The sequence below is a fragment of the Plecotus auritus genome, assembly GCF_963455305.1.
Source record: "Plecotus auritus genome assembly, chromosome: 1".
In the NCBI taxonomy this organism is placed as follows: domain Eukaryota; kingdom Metazoa; phylum Chordata; class Mammalia; order Chiroptera; family Vespertilionidae; genus Plecotus; species Plecotus auritus.
In genome coordinates, this window is record NC_137770.1 from 11853361 (window position 1) to 11866885 (window position 13525).

Here is a 13525-nt window from a genome sequence, read left to right on the forward strand (position 1 = left end):
CAGCCTAGCACCACGGACGGCGTGGGCAGGAGGGGTTCCCGATGTAGGGAAAGTTCTGGTCAGACAGGATGAGGGAGCAGAGAGCCCACCTCTTCCGGACCCTGGGGGGTTGTTGGCAAAAGAAAAAGGGGGCACACCATAGGGCAGGGCTGAGGCCAGGTGGGTGTTCACCGTCCCTCCCAGGTGAGGATGCAGTGGAAATGCCCAGATGAGCCCCAGAACACGTGACACACACACCTCCAGGACAGGGGCCTGCAGCCCTTGGCACCTGGGCAGGGGCAGGGGCAGGGGCCGCCCTCGGGAGCCCGCACCCCGCTAGGCCGCCCTTTCCGGCCTGCATGGGGGTGCAGATTCCATAGTCCCCATGGCTGGTGCTGAGAGAACAAGAAGCTGGGCAGAGCCTGTGGTCCCGAGGGAGAGACTGCCACGCCAGGACATGAGCAACTGGAGCTACGGGGCCACCCTCAGAGGCCAGAAGGGCCGAGGCACAGCCCTGCAGTCACCTGGCTGGGAAGCAGCCGAGACCTGCCAGGACCCCGGTGACACCGTGTGGCCTGAGCCCTGCTCCCCCGATGGCCAGACACCTGCCAGGCCCAGGAGCGCACCGAGAAGACGGCTCAGGGCCTGAGAACCTATCCCAGAGGGACTCGCTAAGTCAGAAGAGACCCAAACACCATCAATTTGCAAATTCATGGACTCCCTGCCCGCCCCCCCCAACTCCCCCCACTCAATGAGGTGGGGGTTCTGAAGTTATGTGAAATAAAATGCTATATTCTTTTCTTTATGCTGCATGTTAAATGTGGAACTCACCATTCATTCATGAATCAAGCCTACAGATATTTCTTGGGCCAGCCACGGAGGAGAAAGCAAGTGTTCTTAGGTGGAGAGAAGCGCTGGAGTGGAAGCAAATCCAGGCGCTAGACGGACTGACGGGGTGTGGGAGAAAGCACAGCCAGGGGAGAGCGGCCGTGGGAACCTGCAATGGGCAGAGCTGGCATATGTGCGGGCAGGAGCGGGGGTGGGGAAGGGGTGACGGGCAGGGGTGAGGGAGAAGCAGGGGCCAGGTCGGAAGGGCCTTGTGAGCCACCGTAAGGACTGCGTCTTTACTTTCCAGTGTGGAAACTGGGGGGCAGGTGCTGAACTCGGGTACAGTCTGACTTATTGTAAGCGGCCTCTGGCTTTTGTGGGAGAGGCCACGGGCTGCAGAGGTAAAGCAGAGCTGGCCAGGGGCCCTCACTGCCATCCAGGCGGAAGAGGTGGCTTGGGGATCGGGTGGAGGGAGCCGGGCTAAGCGGACGGATTTGTGTTCTGGAGAACGAGCCGGTAGAACTTGCTGGTAGGTTTATTGGCCACTTGTCCGAGGCAAAGAACCGTGAAGGGGGACTGTGAGGGGCCCTTGAGGCGTGTGTGGAGATGAAGGTGGGATGACGAGAGGTCCTGAAGGGGGAGTCAAGGGTCCTGATGGGACAAACTCACCCCAGAGATGAGCCGGCCATTGGGACTGGAAAGCACACACTTGGCGGCCTGCGCGTTTGATAGGATGCGGGGGGGGGGGGGGGGGGGGGGAGAGGGGCTTGGAGGGGCGGTGTCTACCGATTAAAGGAGGACACTGAGGAGCCGGGAGCCCCCCTCGGAGGCACTGCTTGTTCTAGGATGGGCCCTGGTACTTCCCGAGAGCTGGTCTTGGAGGGAGGAGAGAGCGTAAAGGGGCTTCGTGCCTGGGTGGGGGGTGGGAGAAAAGGGCAAGTGGGTGGCCCAGTGGGTGGTCACTAGCAGGGTGGGCGAGTAAGCGTGTTCCAAAGGCCAGGCCACAGCGAGGCCACCACTGGGAGCCGAGCGCGGTGCTCTCCACGCAGGGGGGCCTTCCTGCCGCTGCCCGCTGTCAGGGCAGTCTCTCCGCCACATGCCTGGGTCCATGTGTGACTTGGCGTGTCCTAGGCCTCCGTGGCAGCACAGCGGTGAGCAGCCCAGGGAACAGGCATGAGTCCGACAGGCGACCGAGCGCTGTCGTTGTTGGCTGTGCTGGACGCCAGAGCTGGAACAAGTGGCCAAAAGCCCCAGATCCAAGGTGGCGGTGGACGTGGTGCGAGGAGGGGGACGTCCCGCCTGCTCTGTGCGGACAGCGGCTCCGCGCTTGTCTCAGGGAGCCTGCTAGCGGGCAGAGCCTCGCACAGAAGGCTGCCGACCCTTCCTCCCTCGTGCCCGGCTGGCCTTGGTGTTTGCCGCTGTGCGTCCGGCCAGGCTGGGGTGCACCGGAGGGAGTACAAGCCCAGAGGTGTCCCGCCGAGTCCTCCCCAGCCCCCCCGGGAGGACCACGGAGGTGGCTGGCGGGCAGGGGAGCTCTCAGAGCGGGATGGCAGGCAGCCTTTTATTGATGACGACAGGGACAGTGACATCAGTGATGGCTGCCACCCGCTGCGTGCCTACGTATGCCAGGGGTGGGCAGAGCAGGGCACGGGCCTCAGCCGTCCCCTCTCCAGCGTGGCCTGCCGATGGCTGTCCCTCAGGATTTCCACGAGCACTTGTCAAGTTACGGTGACGGGTTAGTCCTTCCTGCCTGGCACCTTTCCAGTTTTAACCCTGGAAGCCCTACGTTTTGGGAAAACCTCCCAGTCCCAGGCAAACGGGGAAGGTTGGTCTCCCTCTTTCTTCTCAGTTGTGTCAAGGATAGAGGTGAGGGGGGGAAGGACAAGATTGGAACCTGAGAATCCCCATAAATGCCGGCTTTGGGGTATTAGATAGAAACCATATAGAAGTGAGCAGGCCACGTACCCAGCCCAGCCCTGGGTGCCCCGCAGGTCCTCGGGAGGGTCACCCCCATACCAATGCACTCAGCCTGTTCGATCCTCCCGCCCCTGCCCAGGACCAGGCCCCCACCACACCCCACAACTGCAGCCATCTTTACAAGTATGTTTTTATTGAAAATAAAAAAGGCATGATGCTTTCTTCCCCGTAATTAACAAACAGCTCCCCTCCCCCCAGAACGCTGCCGGTCCCACTTCGTGTGCTAAGTCTCAGCACAACATCGACATCATGGGCTCCTCGGTGGACAGATGGGCACCCCCACGCCCACGGAGACGGAACGAGGCCAGGAGCCGGCTTCCCGTGTGCTCCGGTGGCACAGGCAGGAAGGCAGGTTGCAAATATTTACACTCATGCATTAAGGAACCACGCAAATCACACTCTGCACGGATTCACAGAGTACGGTAATTTTGCTTATATATTGGTATCTCTTTAAATATATAGAACTATATATGTTTATATTTTTACAGCTTTCTTCCAAAACTTGCTTTAGAACAGGGGTGGGGAACGTCTAGCCCACGAGCTATTAAGGCCCGCAAAACCGTTCGGCATGGCCCTGCCAAGGCATTAGGGGTGAATTACTTAAATGTCTGACCACATAGAGCGGGCTCATTTTTAAGTTGGTAATTTTGGATGGCCTGTGAATGGTGTTGTAAATTTCCAAACGGCCCTGGGCGGGGGAAAAGGTTCCCCATCCCTGACCTAGAAGCTCCTACGTTGCCACCTGAGGACTCCGGGAGGTCCTCTGTGCCTTTCTAAGGCTGGGCTCCACCAGGCGGCGTGGCTGAGAAAGGTCTGCTTGAGAAAACGCAGGGAAGGAATGCGTCTCGTCCTCGGCCTCCACGTCGGGAGGAGGCTGAGGACGGGTCTGTTTGGGGGCCCCAGGCACGTGCCTTACGTAAAAGTTCTAAGCTCAATGCCAGGCTGGTGCGGTTTGATGGGCGCTTCTGTCGCCTAAGCTAAAATAGGGCGGGGCTCTCTCGCTGCACCCTGAATGTCTGGTTCTTGGGTTGGGGGGATTCTCAAAAAAATCCTTTAAAAAAAAAAAAAAAAAGCTCTTCTCTTGGTTTCCCTGCACGCCCCAGGGAAGAGATGTTACAAACCCAACTTGGGGGAATTTACTCTCCAAGGTTAGCTTGTCAGAGCTCTGGCTGTGTCCCCGGGAAGGAGACACGGGCCCCCAGAGGCCGGTGGATGGTTTGCAGCGGGTCGGCGGATTAGGCTAATTGCAAAATCTGGGCTTTTTAGGTTTAAGTCAAGGTCAGGGAAGCTGGGGCCAGTGGATCTGCCCGCCCCCCTTGATCTTCTCCATGACCCCTTCGCCAGGATCCCCTGCTCTGGCCGAAGGTGCCCCTCCATCACTTCTGAGCTCAGGGCAGCACATGCTCAGGGCCGGGGTCCTGCGAGTCATCTGCTCAGGGACCAGGCCGGGGACTCAGAGGTGGTGCCGGCGGTGGGGGGACTGCGCTGGAGTGGGGTCTGCCCTGCTGAGGACCCACATCCTCTGGCCTGTCACCCAGGGGTGCATCCCCGGGGGAAGTGATGGCATCAAGCAGGAGAACTGGGAAGGGCTCACCAGGCCGGGGTCAAGAATGAAGGCCACGGTGGCACCGTGCCATGCTGGGGTGTGCAGGGAAAGCAGAACCAAATCCAGACCCCAAACAAGTCCTCACACAGAAGGGAAACGGAGAGGAAACAACCCTTTCTGGAGGGTATCCCCGGCCTGTCCTCGGCCCGTCCCCGCTGACCTGGAGCAGGACAGGGTCAGAGCACACTCACCTCTGCCCTCTGCTCTCCGAAAGACAGCGAGCAGAACAGACAAGTCAGTGGGCACAGGGCTCCAGACAATGGGGGTGTCAAGGTTCACCCCAGTGGGGACGGACTTCCAGTCTGTCCATCTCACCTCCATGTGAAGGTCTCGCCTGCAGCCCCAAACCCTCCACGGGTTTGGTAGGCAGACTGGGTCCACCTGGGTCGCTGCCTGGCCAGACCGCGGGACCATTTAATGCGTCTGGTTCCTTCCTAGCAGGGGTGTGTTGGCGAGGGCACCACGGTCAGGGGTGCCCTCCCAACCCACCAGGGGATGCAAACCCACAGGGCCCCTGTCTCCAGGCCTCGTGATGTGCCCACAGGGCTGGGTGGCCTCCTGAGCTACAGGCCTGCAGGGTCCCTCCCCTGTCGCCCCTTTCCTTCCCTTCACCCACCAACCCCTGTGGAGGGCTCGGCACTTTCAGAACATGAGACCTCGGAAAGAGACACTCAAGGGAGGCATGCCATCTCCTGGATGCGGGGAGGCCTGGGGCTCTCAGGAGAGGGTCCGAGTCCCCGATCAGGGCTGCAGGGGAGGAAGCATCGGGGAGACCCAGAGCCAGGCCGCTCGGCCCAGCCCAGACACCCGCAGTGGGTTTGGCACAGCGGTGGCCCCCGCCAGTGAAGGCAGGGCCTGGCTCCCAGGGATGCATCAGTTCCTAGGGAGGGGACTTGGCAGGGACTGGGGAGTCAGGCAGGACCCAGGCGCCCAGGGTGCGGGTGGGGACAGGGGGAGGAGGCAGGCCCTGAAGACTGAAGACGACGGCAGGTGGGGCGATAGACAGGTGTGTGGGAAGCACCTTAGAAAGGGGACGTCTCCTGGCTGTGCCGATGGCTTCTGTTGGGAAGGGCACAGTCCACGGAGCAGCAGGCGGGCTTCCTGGGGGGCGAGGCGAGGTTTCCTGGCAGGGAAGTGGCCCTGGATTGCCTTTCTTTGGGCTAAAGGGGGACGCCTCCCCCCACTCAGCAGACAGACAGACCCTCTGCCTTCGACAGAGCGCGTGCTTTAGACAGTAGCTGGGACACAGCGGCTGGAACACAAGATGAGAGGTGCGGGGAGCCTGGGGGGCTCGGCGTGGGGCTGCGCTGCCCCTGCCCCGGGCATGGCTGGAAGAGAATGCTTTCTCCTTCGAGAGGCTCAAGGCGGGCAAGGCGATGACGTCCTGGACAAGCGCAGGGTCAGCTCACGTCCACTAGTGCCACCAAGGCGCCCTCGGGCCAGTGGGTCCGGCCACACTCACACCACGGCGTTGTTCACGTCCACGGCCTTGTTGCTCTGCGAGGACGTCATGGGGTACTCCGCAACGCTGGTGCCATTCTCCTCCTTCCTCAGGGGTTTCCTGGGAGCGGGCGGAGGGGCAGGGGAAGCAAGGGAGGAGGAGGGACATGGTTAGTTATCAATGCCTGGGAGTTAGCATGCCCCACAGTTAGCCTGCCAGGCTGTGCTGGGTTAGCGTCCTCGGACTGCTGGGCTTTGGCGGGGGGTTGGGGGTGGAGGTGTGGGGAGGGGTGGGGGACTGAGAAGGCTCTGGGCTGACGTTCTGGACTCAGAGTAGTACCTTCTAGTTCAAGTCTCCTCTCCTCTCTTGAGCGGCTCAGGAGCGGCTGGCCCCAGTCCCGGCCTGAGTGGCTACAGCTCCTGATCTAGGCCCTCCGTCTGGGCAGCCCCAGCCCATGCCACGCTGCTGCCTCTTGGGTGGATGTGAGACTCATGGGGCTGTAGCTCAGACACCTGTGTCCCAGTAATGCCGGGGCCGAGCCTGAACTGGCCTCCGCTGTGAGTTGTCTGAAGAGAATGTTTACGGGCATCACGGAGAGCCAGGGCATGACGGCTTCGCCTTCTCCACCGTCCCCGAGCCTCCCCACACCTCCCTGAGGAGGGCGCACACTGGGGACTGGTGTGATGCCTAAAGCCCCACGGGATCGTCCCGGGAGAGGGCCTGGGAGGTGGCTATGGCGGGGTTAGCAGGCCTGCGCAGAGAGCCCCGAGGTCAAATCTGTCCACTTCCTTTTCTCCTGCCGTGGAACCAGCTCCCAAAACACACGGGAAACCCAAGTGCACTCAGGCCGGGCCCCGGGCCGGGCCGCCGTGGCTTCCTCGGTGTCTCGCTTTGTTCAAAGCGCTCTCAGCCACAGCTTTCCTGGTCCCTTTCCCAATGACCAGGAAGAAGCAAGGCCTGGCGTTGAGTTTCATTTCATGGGGAAACTGAGGCTCAGGGAGAGCTGTGACTTGCCCAAGGTCCCGCGGCTGGTTTATGGTGGGCCCTGGACCACCACCCACTACCGCCAAGTCCCGGTCCAGCCGTGTTTCTGTTTCTGTTCAACCAGCGTTCCCAGCAGGCGTTCTGCACCCGCACCCCCCACCCCCCACCTCCCCGCCCCCGGGCTCTGTGTCCCATCAGCATGGGAAAGCCCCCTCCTGCTCCTCCTGGAGGTTCCAGAAGTCCTCCGAGGCCTCCAAGAAGCCCGTCTCATTTTGCTTTACCCTAGCACCGTGGTCGGCAAACTGCGGCTCATGAGCCACATGTGGCTCTTTGGCCCCTTGAGTGTGGCTCTTCCACAAAATACCACGGCCTGGGAGAGTCTATTTTGAAGAAGTGGCATTAGAAGAAGTTTAAGTTTAAAAAATGTGTTGCCAAAACCGGTTTGGCTCAGTGGATAGAGCGTCGGCCTGCGGACTCAAGGGTCCCGGGTTCGATTCCGGTCAAGGGCATGTACCTTGGTTGCGGGCACATCCCCAGTGGGGGGCGTGCGGGAGGCAGCTGATCGATGTTTCTCTCTCATCGATGTTTCTGACTCTCTATCCCTCTCCCTTCCTCTCTTCCTCTCTGTAAAAAATCAATAAAATATATTTAAAAAAAAAAAAAAAAAAAAATGTGGCTCTCCAAAGAAATTTCAATCATTGTCCTGTTGATATTTGGCTCTGTTGACGAATGAGTTTGCCGACCACTGGCCTAGCCCATCCCATGTCCTGGGGTCTGAGGACCCCAATTTGTGTGGGTAGATGCTCACAGACGTTTTCTGGAACCCCAGGTTGGTAGGGCTCAGAAGAGGTGCCTTGTGGGTGATGGGCTCAGGGAAATGACAGAGTCCGAGCGAACCTTTGTCCCTGGGCCACTCCTCCTCTGTCCCGTCATCCCTCCTCCATCCCCGCCCGCCTTTCCAGGGGCCTCCCGCAGCCCCGCGGGTTTCCAGCTCAGCGGGTTTGCATGGTCTGGAAGCGGGGCGGCGGTTCAGTCCCTACAATGCGCTCCCGTGTTGCCCCGCCACGAGGCCACTTAAGGGAGACCCCTAACTGTATCCTCAGGATAGAGAGGGACGATGGACATCAGAATCAGGACTCTAGCAAACATCTCTGGGCCCAACCCGCACTGCTTTTCTCCCTGACAAATATACATTCTTGGGCTGAAGAGTCTGCAGCAAGTCCCCAGGGGAGACAGAGCTTACGGCCTTGGAGGGGGAGATGAGGGGAGGAAGAGGGTCTGGAACTCCCTTGCGTGTGGGCAAAGCCTTGGACCCGGAGTTCCTGCCCTCCTTAGACGAGGCGGGAAGTCAGCAGAATTATTCTGCCAGGAGAAGAGGGACGATTCTAAAGCCAGGCTGTGGCCTGGACACCCTGTGCACCCCCGGTGGCTCAGAGGGCCTGGTGGGGGGCAAGCATGGCAGGAGGGACACTGGGAACAGGCCAGGGGGGCAGCCCCAGGCTCTTCTCAATGGCTCAGCCAGCTTCCCAGGCCAGAAAGGACAAAGGGGGTCTGGGCAGGGGCTCCACCCAGCAAAAAGGGCACCTCTGGCTGGTGCAGCCCCCCTCTATCCCCCCCACTCCCCCTAGGGCAGGGGTGGGCAAACTTTTTGACTCGAGGGCCACAATGGGTTCTTAAACTGGACCGGAGGGCCGGAACAAAAGCATGGATGGAGTGTTTGTGTGAACTAATATAAATTCAAAGTAAAGGAGCGGAGGGGAGAGCAAGAGAACCCTCCGCTCTTTCGGCTCCGCAGGCCAGATAGAACAGCCGAATGGGCCGGATCCGGCCCGCGGGCTGTAGTTTGCCCACGGCTGCCCTAGGGGCATCCAGGAGCCTGAACATAATGAAGGAGAGAGCTGCTGCCAGGGCCCTCGGAGAAGTGGGCTGGGTCTGCTCCCTCCTCAGCCGCAACCACTCTGCTCCCCGCACTGCCCCGTCCCCTCCTGGAGGCTTTCGGGGACTCCCTGGAGCCCAGTGGATGCTGGAATTGTTCCTACAGCAGGAGGAGGCTCTGCCTCGACCCCCCCCCCCATGTGTCCTTCCATGGGCAAGTCATTGGACCTCTTTATGCCTCAGTTTCCTGGTCTATGAAACGGGCACAGTGATGGTGGCCGCTCCATAGGCTTGTTGGGAGGATTAACACGTTAATGTGTGTTAAGCTCTGAGAGGAGCCGCTGGCATACAGTAGGCGCTCCATAAGTGTGCGTTAGCTCTCAGGGCGGCTGCTGGCGAGGCGTCAGCGTCGCTGCTCCCGTTGGTGGGGAGCAGCCAGCTGTCTCCTGTCTGCACAGCCTTCCTACCTAACGTGCGCCCCGGGGGGCTCCGCAGGCGCTGGAGACTTGCTAGACCCAGCCCGGCTCTGCGGTGCCAGGTGTGCTCCCAGCAAACCAGAGAAGGGCACCTCCGCCTGATGCAGGCCCCGGTGGCCACGAGCGGCCCCCTACCCGGCCTGGCTCCTAAAACCGAGAGAAAGGGCAGTGAGCTTTCCCTTGGCCTCGTGACGTCAAAGGGAGGGTCTCCCTCTTTCCTGTGCCCCGGCCTGGAAAGCAGCAGCACCCCACATCCTCCGCTTGGAGTGCTGAGCACCCCACATCCTCCGCTTGGAGTGCTGAGCTGCCAGCAGTCTGGGCCTCTGCAGAAGCAGCCTCCACCAGCATGGAGTGGGGGGAGGGGAAAAAGGGGGGCCATACTCGGGCGCCCCTCTTGGGCCCCGCTGGCATCCACGAGACAGGTCCCGCCCTCAGCCTGCTGCTCTGCTGGGGAAGCTGGAGGCACAGAACCGCTCTGAGGAGCCTGAGAGGGGAGGGCTGCCGGCTTGGTTGCTTCTGTCTCGTGCCCCCGGGGAGGGCCTGTTCAATTACACGGTGGAGTGGGCACAAGCCCTCACCATTCTCTCTAACCACAAAGCCCCCGCAAGAGGCACGCATAGCACTCCTGACTCCGGGTGGGCCAAGCAACCCCATTTCCACCCCACTATTTCCTCTCCCCATTACTCTGAGGTTTCCCCCCTCTTCGTAGAATTCATGGTTTTTTAAAACCTCATTTATTATTGTGCTGGTGTGTGTGTGTGTGTGTGTGTGTGTGATCTGCTTTCTCCACTGGGGTGTGGTGGGGAGTGGGCAGGGGCTCAGTCTCATTTATCTCTACATTCTGCCACCTCATCTAGTCCCCAGCACACAGTAGGTGCTCAGTTATTATCTGTGGACCAGCCATGACTCACTGAGAAGCCCTGGGGCGGTCAGTGGTACCAGATACCATCAAAGAGATGTGGGCGTTCAAAAGTGCCCATTCGACTGGAAGTGGCTCCCCCACGAGAAGCCGAGGAGCACCAGAGCCCCCCAGTCACGCACGAGCCCAGCTGCCCTCCGGCACGCGCACCGAGCGCGCTCACTCCCAGGGAGCAGCACGCGTGCTTATTGCCTGCAATTAACGGTCTGCAGGACCAGCCGAGTGCTGTGCGGCCTTTATTGTTCTTTCGGCCAATCCCTTGTAAATCAGGAGGAAATGGCTGTCAAGTGGCTTCATGGCAATCGATGGCAGAAGGTGAAGGCCCCGTGCCATGGATGGCCAGCGGAGGCCAGGCCTTCTTCCTGAGCTGGGGGCGGGCAGCTCTGGGATGCTCTTCTGGGTTATGAGGGTCTTGGGCAGGGGGCCGGGTCTTATTCCCGAGTCCCCGGGTCTTGCCCAGAGGAGAATGCAGATCACGGTGCTGGGGCAGAAAAGGGACCGTGATGCAGTCTCCATTCACCATCCCCGTCCGACCTGTGCCCCTGGATGCTGAGGACTGCGTCTCCTGGGATCCCCTGTTTCTTGGGTTTGCCAGTGGGGTCACCTTCAGGAGACCGGAGCGCCAGGAGAGAGGTCGGGGCATTTCCTCCCCCTCCTTTCCTGTTTTGGGGCTGCATCTCTGGCAGTTCCAACCACGGCTCAGTTGTTCCCCTGGCACCTTCCCTGGCCCTTGTCCTGGCTGTGCTAACCCACTGCTGCTGGTCTAGACGCTTCACCAGCTTCCTTTGCTCCAAGGGTCTTCGAGCCCCGCCCACAGTCTGGAGGAAGCCCCGCCCACCTCATCTGGAGGAAGCCCCGCCCACCTCATCTGGAGGAAGCCCCTGGAAGGGATCAACTGGGGTGGGTTCCTTGTCTTTCCAGGCAGCTAACAGACCCTGGAACCAAGAGCTCAGAGCCTGCGGAATAAGACAGAGTGACAGGAGGCCTCTCTAGCTGTTCTGGGGGGAGGGGTGGCGCCCCCACAGGCCTTCCTGGGAGACCCCCAGCCCTGCTGAAGCACAGCCCGCATGCTGCAGCTTCCTGGCACTGCCAGTCAGATATTAATGTGAGTTTGTTCGCCTGACCCTCTTCCCTTGAAGCAGCACGTTTCTTCAGAAGTTTGGAGCAGACCGCGAGGCAGTGACTCTGTGTGACTTTTGGAAGAGCTGGGCTTTTTAAAAGGGTGCTGCTGCCTGTCTCCGAAGGGCAGGGGAGTGGGAGCGGGTCCCTGATGGAACTAGGGCCCCATTCCTGGCAGTGCCCCGGGGGGATCTTGCACACTCTACTCAAGAGCCTTCGATAGCTCCCAGTGCCCACTAAGTCCCAGGCAAGCTGCTCAGCCCGGCGGGACCAACGCCTCCCTGCCGGCTCACGGCCCTCCAGCCTCCCATCCGTGTCACAGGGGCTTCTGGTGCCCGGGTGCCTCTGCTCACACAGTGCCTCTGCCAGGAGCACCTCCCCTGCTCTGCTTCTTACAACCCTCATCCCAGGGCAGCAGGCTCTCAGCTCAAATGTGCTATCCTCCTGATCAGAGTTAACTGACTCCCCGGGGCCCTCAACAGGCTGCAGGGACTTCCTGCAGCCCCATGCCACCTGCCTCCTAACAGCCACTCTGGCATCCGCCCCCACCACCCTGCAGCCAGGTGAGCCGCCCGTGGGCACAACCCTGTCTTATCTGTCTCTGTACCTACACAGCCTGTGCATACAGTAGGCGCCCACCAGACACTGGGAATCGGGCTGACCTGGTCCCTGGGAGACTCCAACACCTCCACCTTGATTTCTGAGGCCCGGTCTGTCCCTGAATTACAGGGTCTTGGGGCCTTTCTGACCACCAGTTTTTCTGGCTTCAGAAGGCACAGACACACCCCACCACACCCCTTTTCCAGGCACCCTGGAGGAAGGGCAGACAGGGAGAGCGAGGTCTGTTCTCAGCCCAACACCAGAGTGGAACTCAGCAGTAACGCTGACACGGAGCTGCGGTCAGGGCTGCCTTGAGAATCACGTGGTGCTGGGTGCAAATCCTGACTCCTCTGCTCCCAGGTGGTGCCACCCTGGGCAGTTCCCGTAACACCTCTGAACCGGTTTCCTCCTCTGTGAAATGGGACGGGTTGGGAAAAGATGCAGTGAGGTGACCTGAGAGACTGTTGGTGAGGATGAGCCCAGCGCTTGGCTGAGGTTACGCCCTTGTTGTTTATCTATTTATTGATTTGGGGGAGTGCCTTGCAGCATGAGTGTTGGGGACAGAAGGGGGGTCCGGCTGGGAGGCAGATGCCCAGACATGGCCTGCCCCTCGTGGAGCTGTGTCACCTGGGCCCAGCGCCCAGCAAACTCCCAGGCTGTCGGCTTGACATGTCCCTTCACCCTGTGCGCTTTCCCGTGCATTTGTTTAAGACTTTAACTTGCTATTTTACTCTTTCTGCTTTGAATTATTAAAGTGAGATCACATAGAACAGTTGATTAAAAGGGCAAAGTTAAATATTTTAGGTGTTACGATTGTTCTTAACGTAGCTCTTCGAACTTAGGGCCATAGGGAATTTAAAAAAGAACTTTCTTGGAAATATATTGACCACCCCTACTGCCCTTCGGTGTTTTGCGACATTTCTCTTTGTCTTTTGATTCTGTCTTCCCCCAAGATCCCTGTGCTAGGCTAGGGAGGCCATTCTTTGGAGTCTTGATAAGACTTCCCAGTGTCGTAACTCCAGGGGGCGCCCTTCCTACCACGGCCCACTCTGCCACACTTAGAGCCCAGGACACAGCCCAAACCCCCCAGACCTCAGTAACAGCCACACTGTGAAGCAAACCCCAACTCAACTAGGTGCCACCCAACCTCTTTGGAAAGGCAAAATGAGATGGTGGTCACAGAAATGACAGCGAGTGTTACTGAAAGATGGTTTGCTGTTTGGATTATTCATGACCCCCCTGGAACACTCCTACTCATCCTTCAAAATCCAACTTAGGTGTCCATTCACTGGAAACTTTCTCGGAGGCATCTCAACCTCCCTCTTCTCCCAAGAGAAGCATTTCTCCCTCCCTGTCATCCCGCCTCTCTCTGAGACTACTGAAACATGGACGCTGGTGCAGCACTTCGTAAGCACTTACTGTATACCGGGCACAACGGGTACACACATTGTGCGTACTAGTTAAGCAGGCATCTCACCACCCCTCGGAACAGTATGAGGTTGTTATTCTTTCCCCCTATTTTACAGATAAGGGCACAGGACCAGAGAGGCAAAGTGATTTCCTCCTGGTAACACAGCTTGAACTAGAGCCTGAATTTAAAACTGACTCCAAAACCCAGTCCCCACTCCAAACCAGCCTGGTGCCTCCCACGAGGATTATTTCCAGACCCCGAGGCTTTGAGGGAGCCCCGACGGCAGGCCCTGCGATTTTCAGGAAGGGTC

General features: G+C 59.5%; 1 protein-coding gene across 6 annotated transcripts in view; it reads right to left on the reverse strand.

The window, feature by feature from the left end:
* Positions 1-2906: 2906 nt before the first annotated feature.
* PRIMA1 (proline rich membrane anchor 1) overlaps positions 2907-13525 on the reverse strand; it is a 40979-nt gene continuing 30360 nt past the window's right edge. For 5 of the 6 annotated variants that reach the window (XM_080666368.1, XM_080666369.1, XM_080666372.1 and 2 more), the window contains exon 5: positions 2907-5951. In XM_080666368.1, coding sequence (XP_080522494.1) covers positions 5849-5951 — 103 coding nt within the window. In that variant the 3' untranslated portion in view covers positions 2907-5848. Of the gene's footprint in view, positions 5952-9157; positions 9314-13525 lie in introns of all 6 variants that reach the window. The other variant, XR_013960497.1, reaches the window with a different exon arrangement.